We start from the raw sequence: 12,546 nt of genomic DNA, 5'->3' as shown, positions 1-12,546 counted from the left end.
TAAGGATAGTTGGTTAGACTAAATGTTGAAGTTAAAATGGTGCTGGAATTAGTGGAGGCACCGCTTTCTTTGTGACTTGCGCTAACTCCTTGTGGTTCTAAATCAATAGTTGTTTAGTAGTCCGAAATTGTCGGAAACATTAACTTGCTCGTGTAAAGGATGTCACGCTGCTTGCGAATTTGCGGACTCGTCAGAAGTGTTTGTTTGGTGACCGTACGGCAGGTAGCCTCGTGGTTAGAGCGTTGGACTAATAACCGGAAGGTATAAATTCGAATCCCTGAGCTGACAACGTACAAATCTGTCCTTCTGCCCTGATCAAGGCAGCACTGTTCCCAGATCGTCATTGAAAATAAGAGTTTGTTCTTTTTTTTTCTTATGGAAATGTTTTATTGACACAATTCCTTTAAAAACAGCTCATACATTTTTTACATCATTTACACACATAAAAAACGGCAACAAAGCATAAAACACAGCATTTGACAGTTACATTTAAATTTGTTAAAAAGTACATGTTGTTAAAACCAATGAAAACAACCTTGAATAAAAGTACTTTCTTTGTAAAAACATCAAATCTGTAAAAGCTATTCAGAAGAGCAGGATGAGGTGAGCTTGATAAAGACTCACCCCGCTCCTGTACAAGGGACCGAAGACGGCTTCTTAACAAAGTGGCTTTTTAACATGTTTTTCATGCCTTAAAAATGTTTTACCTTTGTTAGATCATCAGCACACATTTTAAATGGATCATCGTCCCGTCCTTCGGGGCCCAGAGGAGATCCCTCCCCTAGGCGCATCGCTAACCGACTTAAAGGTTTTTAAAAATGACACGTCACCACAAACAGTGCTTTCTCATGTACCTTTATATTGTGTTGGAATAAAATATGGTGAAAGGTATTCGGAAATACAATTTAAATAAATGTGCTATAAATACTGAGACCAACTTTTTACAATTGGAGCATGAGACACGCGTGATGGATTAATATCACACAACCACGTACTATGAAAAAGTTTGGGAGAAATATAGGCTACATTTGCGTCTGTATCCCATGCCCTGAGTAAACACAAGGCGCATGCGCCGTAGAATCATCCTCACAATTTAAAGCTTGCGGAGGTATAATGTATCCTGTTTATATTATCGTCTTGAGTCCTTGTTCAAATGAACACGCCTGTAAAGCTGCTGTCATAAGATTGATGGGCGGGACGAGGAAGACAAAGTCCACCTCACAGGTGAAGACAAACACCTGGGGAAGTTGTCTACTTTCGTACTGCACTGGCGCAACAGCTGGGCTTCAATATGTTGCGGACATAAGGAACCTCATGTTGATAATAAGGGGATGTACAGTATCGATTTGCACTTGACTGTAAATACATATGTTGTAGGCTAAAAGCACGGATTGTTATGCGTTACCATGGCTTTGTCGGAACTCTATACGAAGGTGAGGAAATTCTAGGGGGAAAAAAGTGATAACGTTTTAAACTCATTCAATCTTCCTACAGAATCTCCATCACTTTGTTGACACACCTGCTCAAAATGGTGACAGATTCATGTTTACACTGTACTCTGCTTTCTGCTGGGCGTCTGTTAAACGAATGAATGGCCAGCATTTTTGAATTCTTCACAATGACAATTAATTAAACCCGCAATGAATTCACACTGTAATGATGACGTCACGTCAACCTTGGGAGAATTATTATTGGTAAATTAGCTTCAGACTTCTCTTTGTTGGACATCTTTGAAAATAATACATTGCAAATGCATTACAACTAATACATGACACAGATGGTGTTACATAAAGTAGCCCGTTTGTAGGCTACTGTAACTGTCTTTAGTAAATGAAAGGGAATGGCTACTGTAACTGTCTTTAATAAATGAAAGGGAATGGCTACTGTAACTGTCTTTAGTAAATGAAAGGGAATGGCTACTGTAACTGTCTTTAGTAAATGAAAGGGAATGGCTACTGTAACTGTCTTTAGTAAATGAAAGGGAATGGCTACTGTAACTGTCTTTAGTAAATGAAAGGGAATGGCTACTGTAACTGTCTTTAGTAAATGAAAGGGAATGGCTACTGTAACTGTCTTTAGTAAATGAAAGGGAATGGCTACTGTAACTGTCTTTAGTAAATGAAAGGGAATGGCTACTGTAACTGTCTTTAGTAAATGAAAGGGAATGGCTACTGTAACTGTCTTTAGTAAATGAAAGGGAATGGCTACTGTAACTGTCTTTAGTAAATGAAAGGGAATGGCTACTGTAACTGTCTTTAGTAAATGAAAGTCTTTAGGAATGGCTACTGTAACTGTCTTTAGTAAATGAAAGGGAATGGCTACTGTAACTGTCTTTAGTAAATGAAAGGGAATGGCTACTGTAACTGTCTTTAGTAAATGAAAGGGAATGGCTACTGTAACTGTCTTTAGTAAATGAAAGGGAATGGCTACTGTAACTGTCTTTAGTAAATGAAAGGGAATGGCTACTGTAACTGTCTTTAGTAAATGAAAGGGAATGGCTACTGTAACTGTCTTTAGTAAATGAAAGGGAATGGCTACTGTAACTGTCTTTAGTAAATGAAAGGGGATGGCTACTGTAACTGTCTTTAGTAAATGAAAGGGAATGGCTACTGTAACTGTCTTTAGTAAATTAAAGGGGATGGCTACTGTAACTGTCTTTAGTAAATTAAAGGGAATGGCTACTGTAACTGTCTTTAGTAAATGAAAGGGAATGGCTACTGTAACTGTCTTTAGTAAATGAAAGGGAATGGCTACTGTAACTGTCTTTAGTAAATTAAAGGGAATGGCTACTGTAACTGTCTTTAGTAAATGAAAGGGAATGGCTACTGTAACTGTCTTTAGTAAATGAAAGGGAATGGCTACTGTAACTGTCTTTAGTAAATGAAAGGGAATGGCTACTGTAACTGTCTTTAGTAAATGAAAGGGAATGGCTACTGTAACTGTCTTTAGTAAATGAAAGGGAATGGCTACTGTAACTGTCTTTAGTAAATGAAAGGGAATGGCTACTGTAACTGTCTTTAGTAAATGAAAGGGAATGGCTACTGTAACTGTCTTTAGTAAATGAAAGGGAATGGCTACTGTAACTGTCTTTAGTAAATGAAAGGGAATGGCTACTGTAACTGTCTTTAGTAAATGAAAGGGAATGGCTACTGTAACTGTCTTTAGTAAATGAAAGGGAATGGCTACTGTAACTGTCTTTAGTAAATGAAAGGGAATGGCTACTGTAACTGTCTTTAGTAAATGAAAGGGAATGGCTACTGTAACTGTCTTTAGTAAATGAAAGGGAATGGCTACTGTAACTGTCTTTAGTAAATGAAAGGGAATGGCTACTGTAACTGTCTTTAGTAAATGAAAGGGAATGGCTACTGTAACTGTCTTTAGTAAATGAAAGGGAATGGCTACTGTAACTGTCTTTAGTAAATGAAAGGGAATGGCTACTGTAACTGTCTTTAGTAAATGAAAGGTAACTGAATGGCTACTGTAACTGTCTTTAGTAAATGAAAGGGGATGGCTACTGTAACTGTCTTTGTAAATCCTTTAGTAAAGAAAGGAATGGCTACTGTAACTGTCTTTAGTAAATTAAAGGGGATGGCTACTGTAACTGTCTTTAGTAAATTAAAGGGGATGGCTACTGTAACTGTCTTTAGTAAATTAAAGGGAATGGCTACTGTAACTGTCTTTAGTAAATGAAAGGGAATGGCTACTGTAACTGTCTTTAGTAAATTAAAGGGGATGGCTACTGTAACTGTCTTTAGTAAATTAAAGGGAATGGCTACTGTAACTGTCTTTAGTAAATGAAAGGGAATGGCTACTGTAACTGTCTTTAGTAAATGAAAGGGAATGGCTACTGTAACTGTCTTTAGTAAATGAAAGGGAATGGCTACTGTAACTGTCTTTAGTAAATGAAAGGGAATGGCTACTGTAACTGTCTTTAGTAAATTAAAGGGAATGGCTACTGTAACTGTCTTTAGTAAATTAAAGGGGTGACATAAATGTGACACAACATAGAAATACAAATTCATGCATTCATTCATTTGCTCCTCCAGTACAACAGAGTGTGGATACCGGATGCAGAGCATGTCTGGAAGTCAGCAGAGATTCTGAGAGACTTCAAACCTGGAGACGAGGCTTTAGAACTGCAGCTTGACGATGGCACTGTAAGTACTGAACACAGAGACTATGAAGCTGTAGACTATACAGTTCTCTGTCTGCACTGTAAGTACTGAACACAGAGACTATAAACTATAGACTATACAGTTCTATGTCTGCACTGTAAGTACTGAACACAGAGACTATACAGTTCTCTGTCTGCACTGTAAGTACTGAACACAGAGACTATACAGTTCTCTGTCTGCACTGTAAGTACTGAACACAGAGACTATACAGTTCTCTGCACTGTAAGTACTGAACACAAGAGACTATAAACTATACAGTTCTCTGTCTGCACTGTAAGTACTGAACACAGAGACTATAAACTATAGACTATACAGTTCTCTGTCTGCACTGTAAGTACTGAACACAGAGACTATAAACTATACAGGTCTCTGTCTGCACTGTAAGTACTGATCACAGAGACTATAGACTATACAGTTCTCTGTCTGCACTGTAAGTACTGAACACAGAGACTATACAGTTCTCTGTCTGCACTGTAAGTACTGAACACAAGAGACTATAAACTATACAGTTCTCTGTCTGCACTGTAAGTACTGAACACAGAGACTATAAACTATAGACTATACAGTTCTCTGTCTGCACTGTAAGTACTGAACACAGAGACTATAAACTATACAGGTCTCTGTCTGCACTGTAAGTACTGAACACAGAGACTATAAACTATACAGGTCTCTGTCTGCACTGTAAGTACTGAACACAGAGACTATAAACTATACAGGTCTCTGTCTGCACTGTAAGTACTGAACACAGAGACTATAAACTATACAGGTCTCTGTCTGCACTGTAAGTACTGAACACAGAGACTATAAACTATACAGGTCTCTGTCTGCACTGTAAGTACTGAACACAGAGACTATAAACTATACAGGTCTCTGTCTGCACTGTAAGTACTGAACACAGAGACTATAAACTATACAGGTCTCTGTCTGCACTGTAAGTACTGAACACAGAGACTATACAGTTCTCTGTCTGCACTGTAAGTACTGAACACAGAGACTATAAACTATACAGGTCTCTGTCTGCACTGTAAGTACTGAACACAGAGACTATAAACTATACAGGTCACTGTCTGCACTGTAAGTACTGAACACAGAGACTATAAACTATACAGGTCTCTGTCTGCACTGTAAGTACTGAACACAGAGACTATAAACTATACAGGTCTCTGTCTGCACTGTAAGTACTGAACACAGAGACTATAAACTATACAGGTCTCTGTCTGCACTGTAAGTACTGAACACAGAGACTATAAACTATACAGGTCTCTGTCTGCACTGTAAGTACTGAACACAGAGACTATAAACTATACAGGTCTCTGTCTGCACTGTAAGTACTGAACACAGAGACTATAAACTATACAGGTCTCTGTCTGCACTGTAAGTACTGAACACAGAGACTATAAACTATACAGGTCTCTGTCTGCACTGTAAGTACTGAACACAGAGACTATAAACTATACAGGTCTCTGTCTGCACTGTAAGTACTGAACACAGAGACTATAAACTATACAGGTCTCTGTCTGCACTGTAAGTACTGAACACAGAGACTATAAACTATACAGGTCTCTGTCTGCACTGTGCTGTATGTGCAGTCTCAGTCAGAATGGCGATATACTCTTGCATTATAATTCATTTATTGGGAGAATCTTTCATTTATCTCTGAACTAATTACTTTCACTCATCTTCTATCTGTCAGTGACAAGAATAGGAATTGTGAAAGGCCTAAAAGTCTGCAGTTCAACATATTTTCTTTTTGTCCAGGACCAGGCTAAGTCTTTGTCTGGGAAACTGTCCATAGAGCCTTTACATAGCCAGTATCACACTGGTTTTTTTTTCCTCTGTAGGAGATGGTGTACCCCCTGGACAAATCCAGTCCTCAGCTCCCTGACCTCCGCAACCCCGATATCCTGGTGGGAGAGAATGATCTGACAGCTCTCAGCTATCTCCACGAGCCTGCCGTACTACACAATCTCAAAGTGCGCTTCGTGGAGTCCAACATTATCTACAGCTACTGTGGTACTAAAAAGGAAATGTTTCCCCAGCTGTCTAATGGGACATCTTTGTTTTACTGTTCGTCTGCTGTCTTTACTGAACGTAGACACGGAACTGGAAATGTCATGTCTGGGTGATGAGTTGTGGTTTGGCGTTTGTGTAAAATGTCCATGCCGAGTCGTGAAAAATAGTATCCAGCTATTGTATTGTATTGTATTATATTTATTGTGTTATATGGTATTCTATTTTATTGTAGTCTATTATATTGTATTGTATTGTAACTCTCTAGAGACAGCAGGAGCGGTAGAGATACTCTCAATGATCGACTATGAAAAGCCAACTGACATTTACTCCTGAGGTGCTGACTTGCTGCACCCTCGACAACTACTGTGATTATTATTACTTGACCATGTTGGTCATTTATGAACATTTGAACATTATAATCTCCACCCGGCACAGCCAGAAGAGGACTGGCCACCCCTCATAGCCTGGTTCCTCTCTAGGTTTATAATCTCCACCCGGCACAGCCAGAAGAGGACTGGCCACCCCTCATAGCCTGGTTCCTCTCTAGGTTTATAATCTCCACCAGGCACAGCCAGAAGAGGACTGGCCACCCCTCATAGCCTGGTTCCTCTCTAGGTTTATAATCTCCACCCGGCACAGCCAGAAGAGGACTGGCCACCCCTCATAGCCTGGTTCCTCTCTAGGTTTATAATCTCCACCCGGCACAGCCAGAAGAGGACTGGCCACCCCTCATAGCCTGGTTCCTCTCTAGGTTTATAATCTCAACCTGGCACAGCCAGAAGAGGACTGGCCACCCCTCATAGCCTGGTTCCTCTCTAGGTTTATAATCTCCACCCGGCACAGCCAGAAGAGGACTGGCCACCCCACATAGCCTGGTTCCTCTCTAGGTTTATAATCTCCACCCGGCACAGCCAGAAGAGGACTGGCCACCCCTCATAGCCTGGTTCCTCTCTAGGTTTATAATCTCCACCCGGCACAGCCAGAAGAGGACTGGCCACCCCTCATAGCCTGGTTCCTCTTTAGGTTTATAATCTCCACCCGGCACAGCCAGAAGAGGACTGGCCACCCCACATAGCCTGGTTCCTCTCTAGGTTTATAATCTCCACCAGGCACAGCCAGAAGAGGACTGGCCACCCCACATAGCCTGGTTCCTCTCTAGGTTTATAATCTCCACCCGGCACAGTCAGAAGAGGACTGGCCACCCCACATAGCCTGGTTCCTCTCTAGGTTTATAATCTCCACCAGGCACAGCCAGAAGAGGACTGGCCACCCCTCATAGCCTGGTTCCTCTCTAGGTTTATAATCTCCACCAGGCACAGCCAGAAGAGGACTGGCCACCCCACATAGCCTGGTTCCTCTCTAGGTTTATAATCTCCACCCGGCACAGCGAGAAGAGGACTGGCCACCCCACATAGTCTGGTTCCTCTTTAGGTTTATAATCTCCACCAGGCACAGCCAGAAGAGGACTGGCCACCCCTCATAGCCTGGTTCCTCTCTAGGTTTATAATCTCCACCCGGCACAGCCAGAAGAGGACTGGCCACCCCTCATAGCCCGGTTCCTCTCTAGGTTTCTTCCTAGGTTTTGGCCTTTCTATGGAGTTTTTCCTAGCTACCGTGCTTCTACATCTGCATTGCTTGCTGTTTGGAGTTTTAGGCTGGGTTTCTGTACAGCACTTTTTGTATTCTATTTTATTTTATTACATGCTATTCTATTATCTTATATTCTATTATATTCTGTTGTATTCTATTCTATCATATATTGTGTTCTATTGTATTCTATTGTATTCCTTTGAATTCTATTCTATTGTATTCTATTGAATTCTATTCTATTGTATTCTATTGAATTCTAGTCTATTGTATTCTATTGTATTATATTGTATTCTATTCTGTTGTATCCTATTGTATTCTATTGTATTGCATCCTTTTGTATTCTATTGACTTATATTCTGTTGTATTCTATTGTATTCTATTCTATTGTATTATCTTATCTTATATTCTGTTGTATTCTATTGTATTGTATTATATTCTCTTATATTCTATTCTATTGTATTCTATTCTATTGTATTCTATTGTATTCTATTGTATTTTATCATACTCTATCCTTTTATATTATATTTAGTTATATTCTATTATATTCTGTCAAATCAAATTGTATTTGTCACATGAGCCGAAGACAACAGGTTATATTCTATATTAGAAGCATACTATGTGAAAGCAAGTAGGATAACTCTGACTGTACTGTGTGTCCTGATGGATAACTCTGACTGTACTGTTGTGTTCTGATGGATAACTCTGACTGTACTGTTGTGTTCTGATGGATAACTCTGACTGTACTGTTATGTTCTGATGGATAACTCTGACTGTACTGTTATGTCCTGATGGATAACTCTGACTGTACTGTATGTCCTGATGGATAACTCTGACTGTACTGTTATGTCCTGATGGATAACTCTGACTGTACTGTTATGTCCTGATGGATAACTCTGACTGTACTGTTATGTCCTGATGGATTCCTTCACTCCCTTTCAGGAATCATCCTGGTGGCTGTCAACCCATACAAGCAGCTTCACATCTATGGAGATGCAGTCATTCAGGCGTACTCTGGACAGAACATGGGAGCTATGGATCCTCACATATTCGCTGTGGCAGAGGAGGCTTACAAACAGATGGACAAGTAAGAATGAGGCAGACTATCCCGGGGGGGGTTGTGGTAGTGATGCCGTGCTCCAACGCCATGCTCCTGGAGACAGCGTTTCAATCCCTGAGCCCCCCCAATCTATCCTGCCGTCATACATTTCAGCCCTTTGGGCCTATCTGTCAATAGAACTTCTCCTTAAAATGAGATCAACTGTCCAATGTTACGCAAATGAGAAGCAACGAGTGTGACTATTCTATACATTCCTACTCAGATAGTTACATACATTTTTCTTTCTCAGGAACAATAAGAACCAGTCTGTTATAGTGAGTGGTGAGTCTGGAGCCGGCAAGACTGTGTCTGCTAGGTATGTCATGAGGTACTTCGCTATGGTCAGCAAGTCTAGCAGCAGAACACACGTGGAAGACAAAGTTCTGGCATCCAATCCAATAACTGAGGTATGTTTTTGGAATCCACGAATCCTAGCAGTGAGTCCACTTTTACATGTAACCTCACAGTATGTCAATGAGTCATTGTTTAGGTCATCTGTGGATTTGATAATCTGTCGATAAAGAAAAGGCTCACAGTTCTAGCGTGACTATCGGACAGATCATGTCCAGTGTGCCACCGAGTGCACGAGGTACAGATTGGCCTCATCAGCCACCGTACTTCCCATAGATCTTAATCTACAATGTGTGTTGATTATCATTCAACTACATATGTGACCTGTGTGTTTTTTTTGTTTTGTTGTTGTTGTCAGGCTATTGGAAATGCCAAGACGACCAGGAACGACAACAGCAGTCGCTTTGGGAAGTACACAGAGATCAGCTTCGACAGGAGATATCAGATCATCGGGGCCAACATGAGGACGTATCTCATGGAGAAATCTAGAGTGGTTTCCCAGGTCATACGTCACATGCTTGATTCTCTGATTATTTGTGGTCTATAACGTAGGGCGTGTTGTTAGGTACCATTTAGGTGGTGTCATGGTTGAAGTCATGAAGGCTTCAGGGAATCATTCTAGATTCCAGATCCGTTTGTGTTGTCTTGCCATCTCTCCTTGCCACGACAACGACAATACGAGTTGTCAAGACAACACGAACAGATCTGGGACCAGGCCATCATACAGTAATACTACATTTTACTTTTCAGTCACAGAACGAGAGAAACTACCACATCTTCTACCAGATGTGTGCCTGTGCAGAGCAGTCTGAGTTCAAGAGCCTGAGATTGTGTGAGTTTCGTTTAACCATTCTTTTCTAATTGAGGGTTAGACCTGTGTAGTGCCTGGAGAAGGAAGGAACAGTCCACTTTTACTGTATTTTTTAATATTTTTTATTTCACCTTTATTTAACCAGGTAGGCTAGTTGAGAACACCTTTATTTAATCAGGTAGTCTAGTTGAGAACAAGTTCTCATTTGCAACTGCGACCTGGCCAAGATAAAGCATAGCAGTGTACACGATAGGCGCATCACACAACCACAAATAGTCCACGAATGTTACCATCTTATTTATTTAATCTTTATTGAACCAGGCGAGTCAGTTAAGGATAAATTCTTATTGTGTGTGTCTAGTGAGTGCAGATGAGTTCAGGTACACCTGCATGGGCGGGGAGACGAGTATCGAGGGGGTGGACGACAGGAAAGACATGGAAGAGACACGCAGGACCTTCTCGTTGTTGGGTAAGAGTCATCACTTTGTTCATCACTCTTTAGGTCAACATACTGCTGTGTGCAAGTTCAAGTTTTATTTTACGTATGTATACACAGTGGTGTTATTTACATTTACAGACAGCCAGGGGCATGTTCCAACACTCAGACATAATCTATAAACGAAGCACTTGTGTTTAGTGAGTCTGCCAGATCAGAGGCAGTAGGGATGACCAGGGATGTTCTCTGTTTAGTGAGTCCGCCAGATCAGAGGCAGTAGGGATGACCAGGGATGTTCTCTGTTTAGTGAGTCCGCCAGATCAGAGGCAGTAGGGATGACCAGGGATGTTCTCTGTTTAGTGAGTCCCCCAGATCAGAGGCAGTAGGGATGACCAGGGATGTTCTCTTGATAAGTGTGTGAATTGGACCATTTTCCTGTCCTGCAAAGCATTCAAAATGTAACGAGTACTTTTGGGGTGTCAGCGAAAATGTACGGAGTAAAAAGTACATGATTTTCTTTAGGAATGTAGTGAAGTAAAAGTAAAAGTTTAAAACAAATATAAATAGTACAGTACAGATACCGCAAAAACTTTAGTACTTTAAAGTATTTATACTTAAGTACTTTACACCACTGTATGTACAGGATACACATGGTGGACACAATCCAATGAAATGTTGACTTGTAGGTTCCCTCTCGATAATGAAACAACAATAGGACATAGTAAAAGATAAGAATAAACAATACAATTATATTGAAGTCCTACATAAGGACACATTCATAACATGTGGTTGCTACATTAGGACATTCATAACATGTGGTTGCTACATTAGGACATTCATAACATGTGGTTGCTACATTAGGACATTCATAACATGTGGTTGCTACATTAGGACTGTTACGAATCCCTTTTGGCCCGACAATCTAGGGGGGATGGTAATGAGACCCGTAACATAACTCATGCAAATTATTATTGTGACAAAGTAAAAGTGTGAACGAAATAACCACGACAACAGAAATCTACCGTCAAACTCCAGGTTTATTTATAAACACACGGTAATGGGGGGAGCAGGAAAAGGGGCTGAGCTGGACCCAAGGAAAGAAACAATAAGTATTCAAAAACACCCCTAAGCTAGACTAGCCTACTTTAACAACAGCTAACTAACTAACCAAAAATACAGTGGGTGGTCCGCCCAGTTCTAACTAGTGTATTTAACAAAGTTCACCTACGGGTAGTGTATGCCCATGGGCGACTTGTCTTGGTTTTCCCCCTTTTCCCACCAGCAATCAAACACAAACACCATAAACAAAAACAATGCTCACAGGTGATGACAAAGTGCTATGAGGTGCTTAAACAAAAGAGAGGTTAAGACATAAAGCGAGAGTGAAACACAGAGACCTACAGACATGGCATTTACAGAGAGATTGAGCTGAGCTGAGCTTTGAGCTGAGCTGAGCTGGAGAACAAACAAATGATGGGGTTTTTAAACCATGGGGAAGGAACTGTGATAGGTCAGGAAATAGGAAGAGGTGTGTCTTCTGATTGATGATTGATTGTTGACTGATTGGGGAGTGATGGTTTTCACCTGTGAGGGGAGAAGGAGAGAAAAGAAACACACAGGATACACACACACACAGGATAACTGTATCCGTAACAAGGACATTCATAACATGTGGTTGTTACATTAGGACATTCATAACATGTGGTTGCTACATTAGGACATTCATAACATGTGGTTGCTACATTATGACATTCATAACATGTGGTTGCTACATTAGGACATTCATAACATGTGGTTGCTACATTAGGACACATTCATAACATGTGGTTGCTACACCAGTGTTTATCGAATCCTTATGTACTGCTTATGAATGTGTTATGTCCTTATGTAGGTAGGTAAGTATGCAGGATACTTTCTCACTCCGTGTCCTATTGTAGGGTTAACGGAGGACTTCCAGTGATGTCCTTATGTAGGTACGTCTGCAGGACACAGTCTCATCCCCCTGTCCTCTGTCCTCCCTGTAGGGTTAACGGAGGACTTCCAGTCGGATGTGTTCAAGGTGCTGGCTGGGATT

The 12,546-nt window shown here is 40.7% G+C and overlaps 1 protein-coding gene across 2 annotated transcripts in view; it reads left to right on the top strand.

Annotated features, from left to right (window-relative positions):
- Window positions 1-1,126: 1,126 nt before the first annotated feature.
- Window positions 1,127-12,546, top strand: part of LOC124037487 (unconventional myosin-Vc-like) — a 51,798-nt gene continuing 40,378 nt past the window's right edge. Inside the window, exons 1-9 of one of the 2 annotated variants that reach the window (XM_046352235.1) lie at window positions 1,127-1,433; window positions 4,047-4,157; window positions 6,017-6,188; window positions 8,718-8,862; window positions 9,125-9,281; window positions 9,584-9,727; window positions 9,976-10,057; window positions 10,398-10,505; window positions 12,497-12,546. The exon at window positions 12,497-12,546 is cut by the window's right edge and continues 57 nt beyond it. In XM_046352235.1, the coding sequence (XP_046208191.1) occupies window positions 1,407-1,433; window positions 4,047-4,157; window positions 6,017-6,188; window positions 8,718-8,862; window positions 9,125-9,281; window positions 9,584-9,727; window positions 9,976-10,057; window positions 10,398-10,505; window positions 12,497-12,546 (996 nt within the window). In that variant the 5' untranslated portion in view covers window positions 1,127-1,406. Of the gene's footprint in view, window positions 1,434-4,046; window positions 4,158-6,016; window positions 6,189-8,717; window positions 8,863-9,124; window positions 9,282-9,583; window positions 9,728-9,975; window positions 10,058-10,397; window positions 10,506-12,496 lie in introns of those variants that run through there. The other variant, XM_046352236.1, reaches the window with a different exon arrangement.

This window comes from Oncorhynchus gorbuscha, linkage group LG06, assembly GCF_021184085.1.
Source record: "Oncorhynchus gorbuscha isolate QuinsamMale2020 ecotype Even-year linkage group LG06, OgorEven_v1.0, whole genome shotgun sequence".
NCBI lineage: Eukaryota > Metazoa > Chordata > Actinopteri > Salmoniformes > Salmonidae > Oncorhynchus > Oncorhynchus gorbuscha.
The sequence above is the reverse complement of the archived record's forward strand: the minus strand, read 5'-3'. Positions and strand labels throughout refer to the sequence as shown.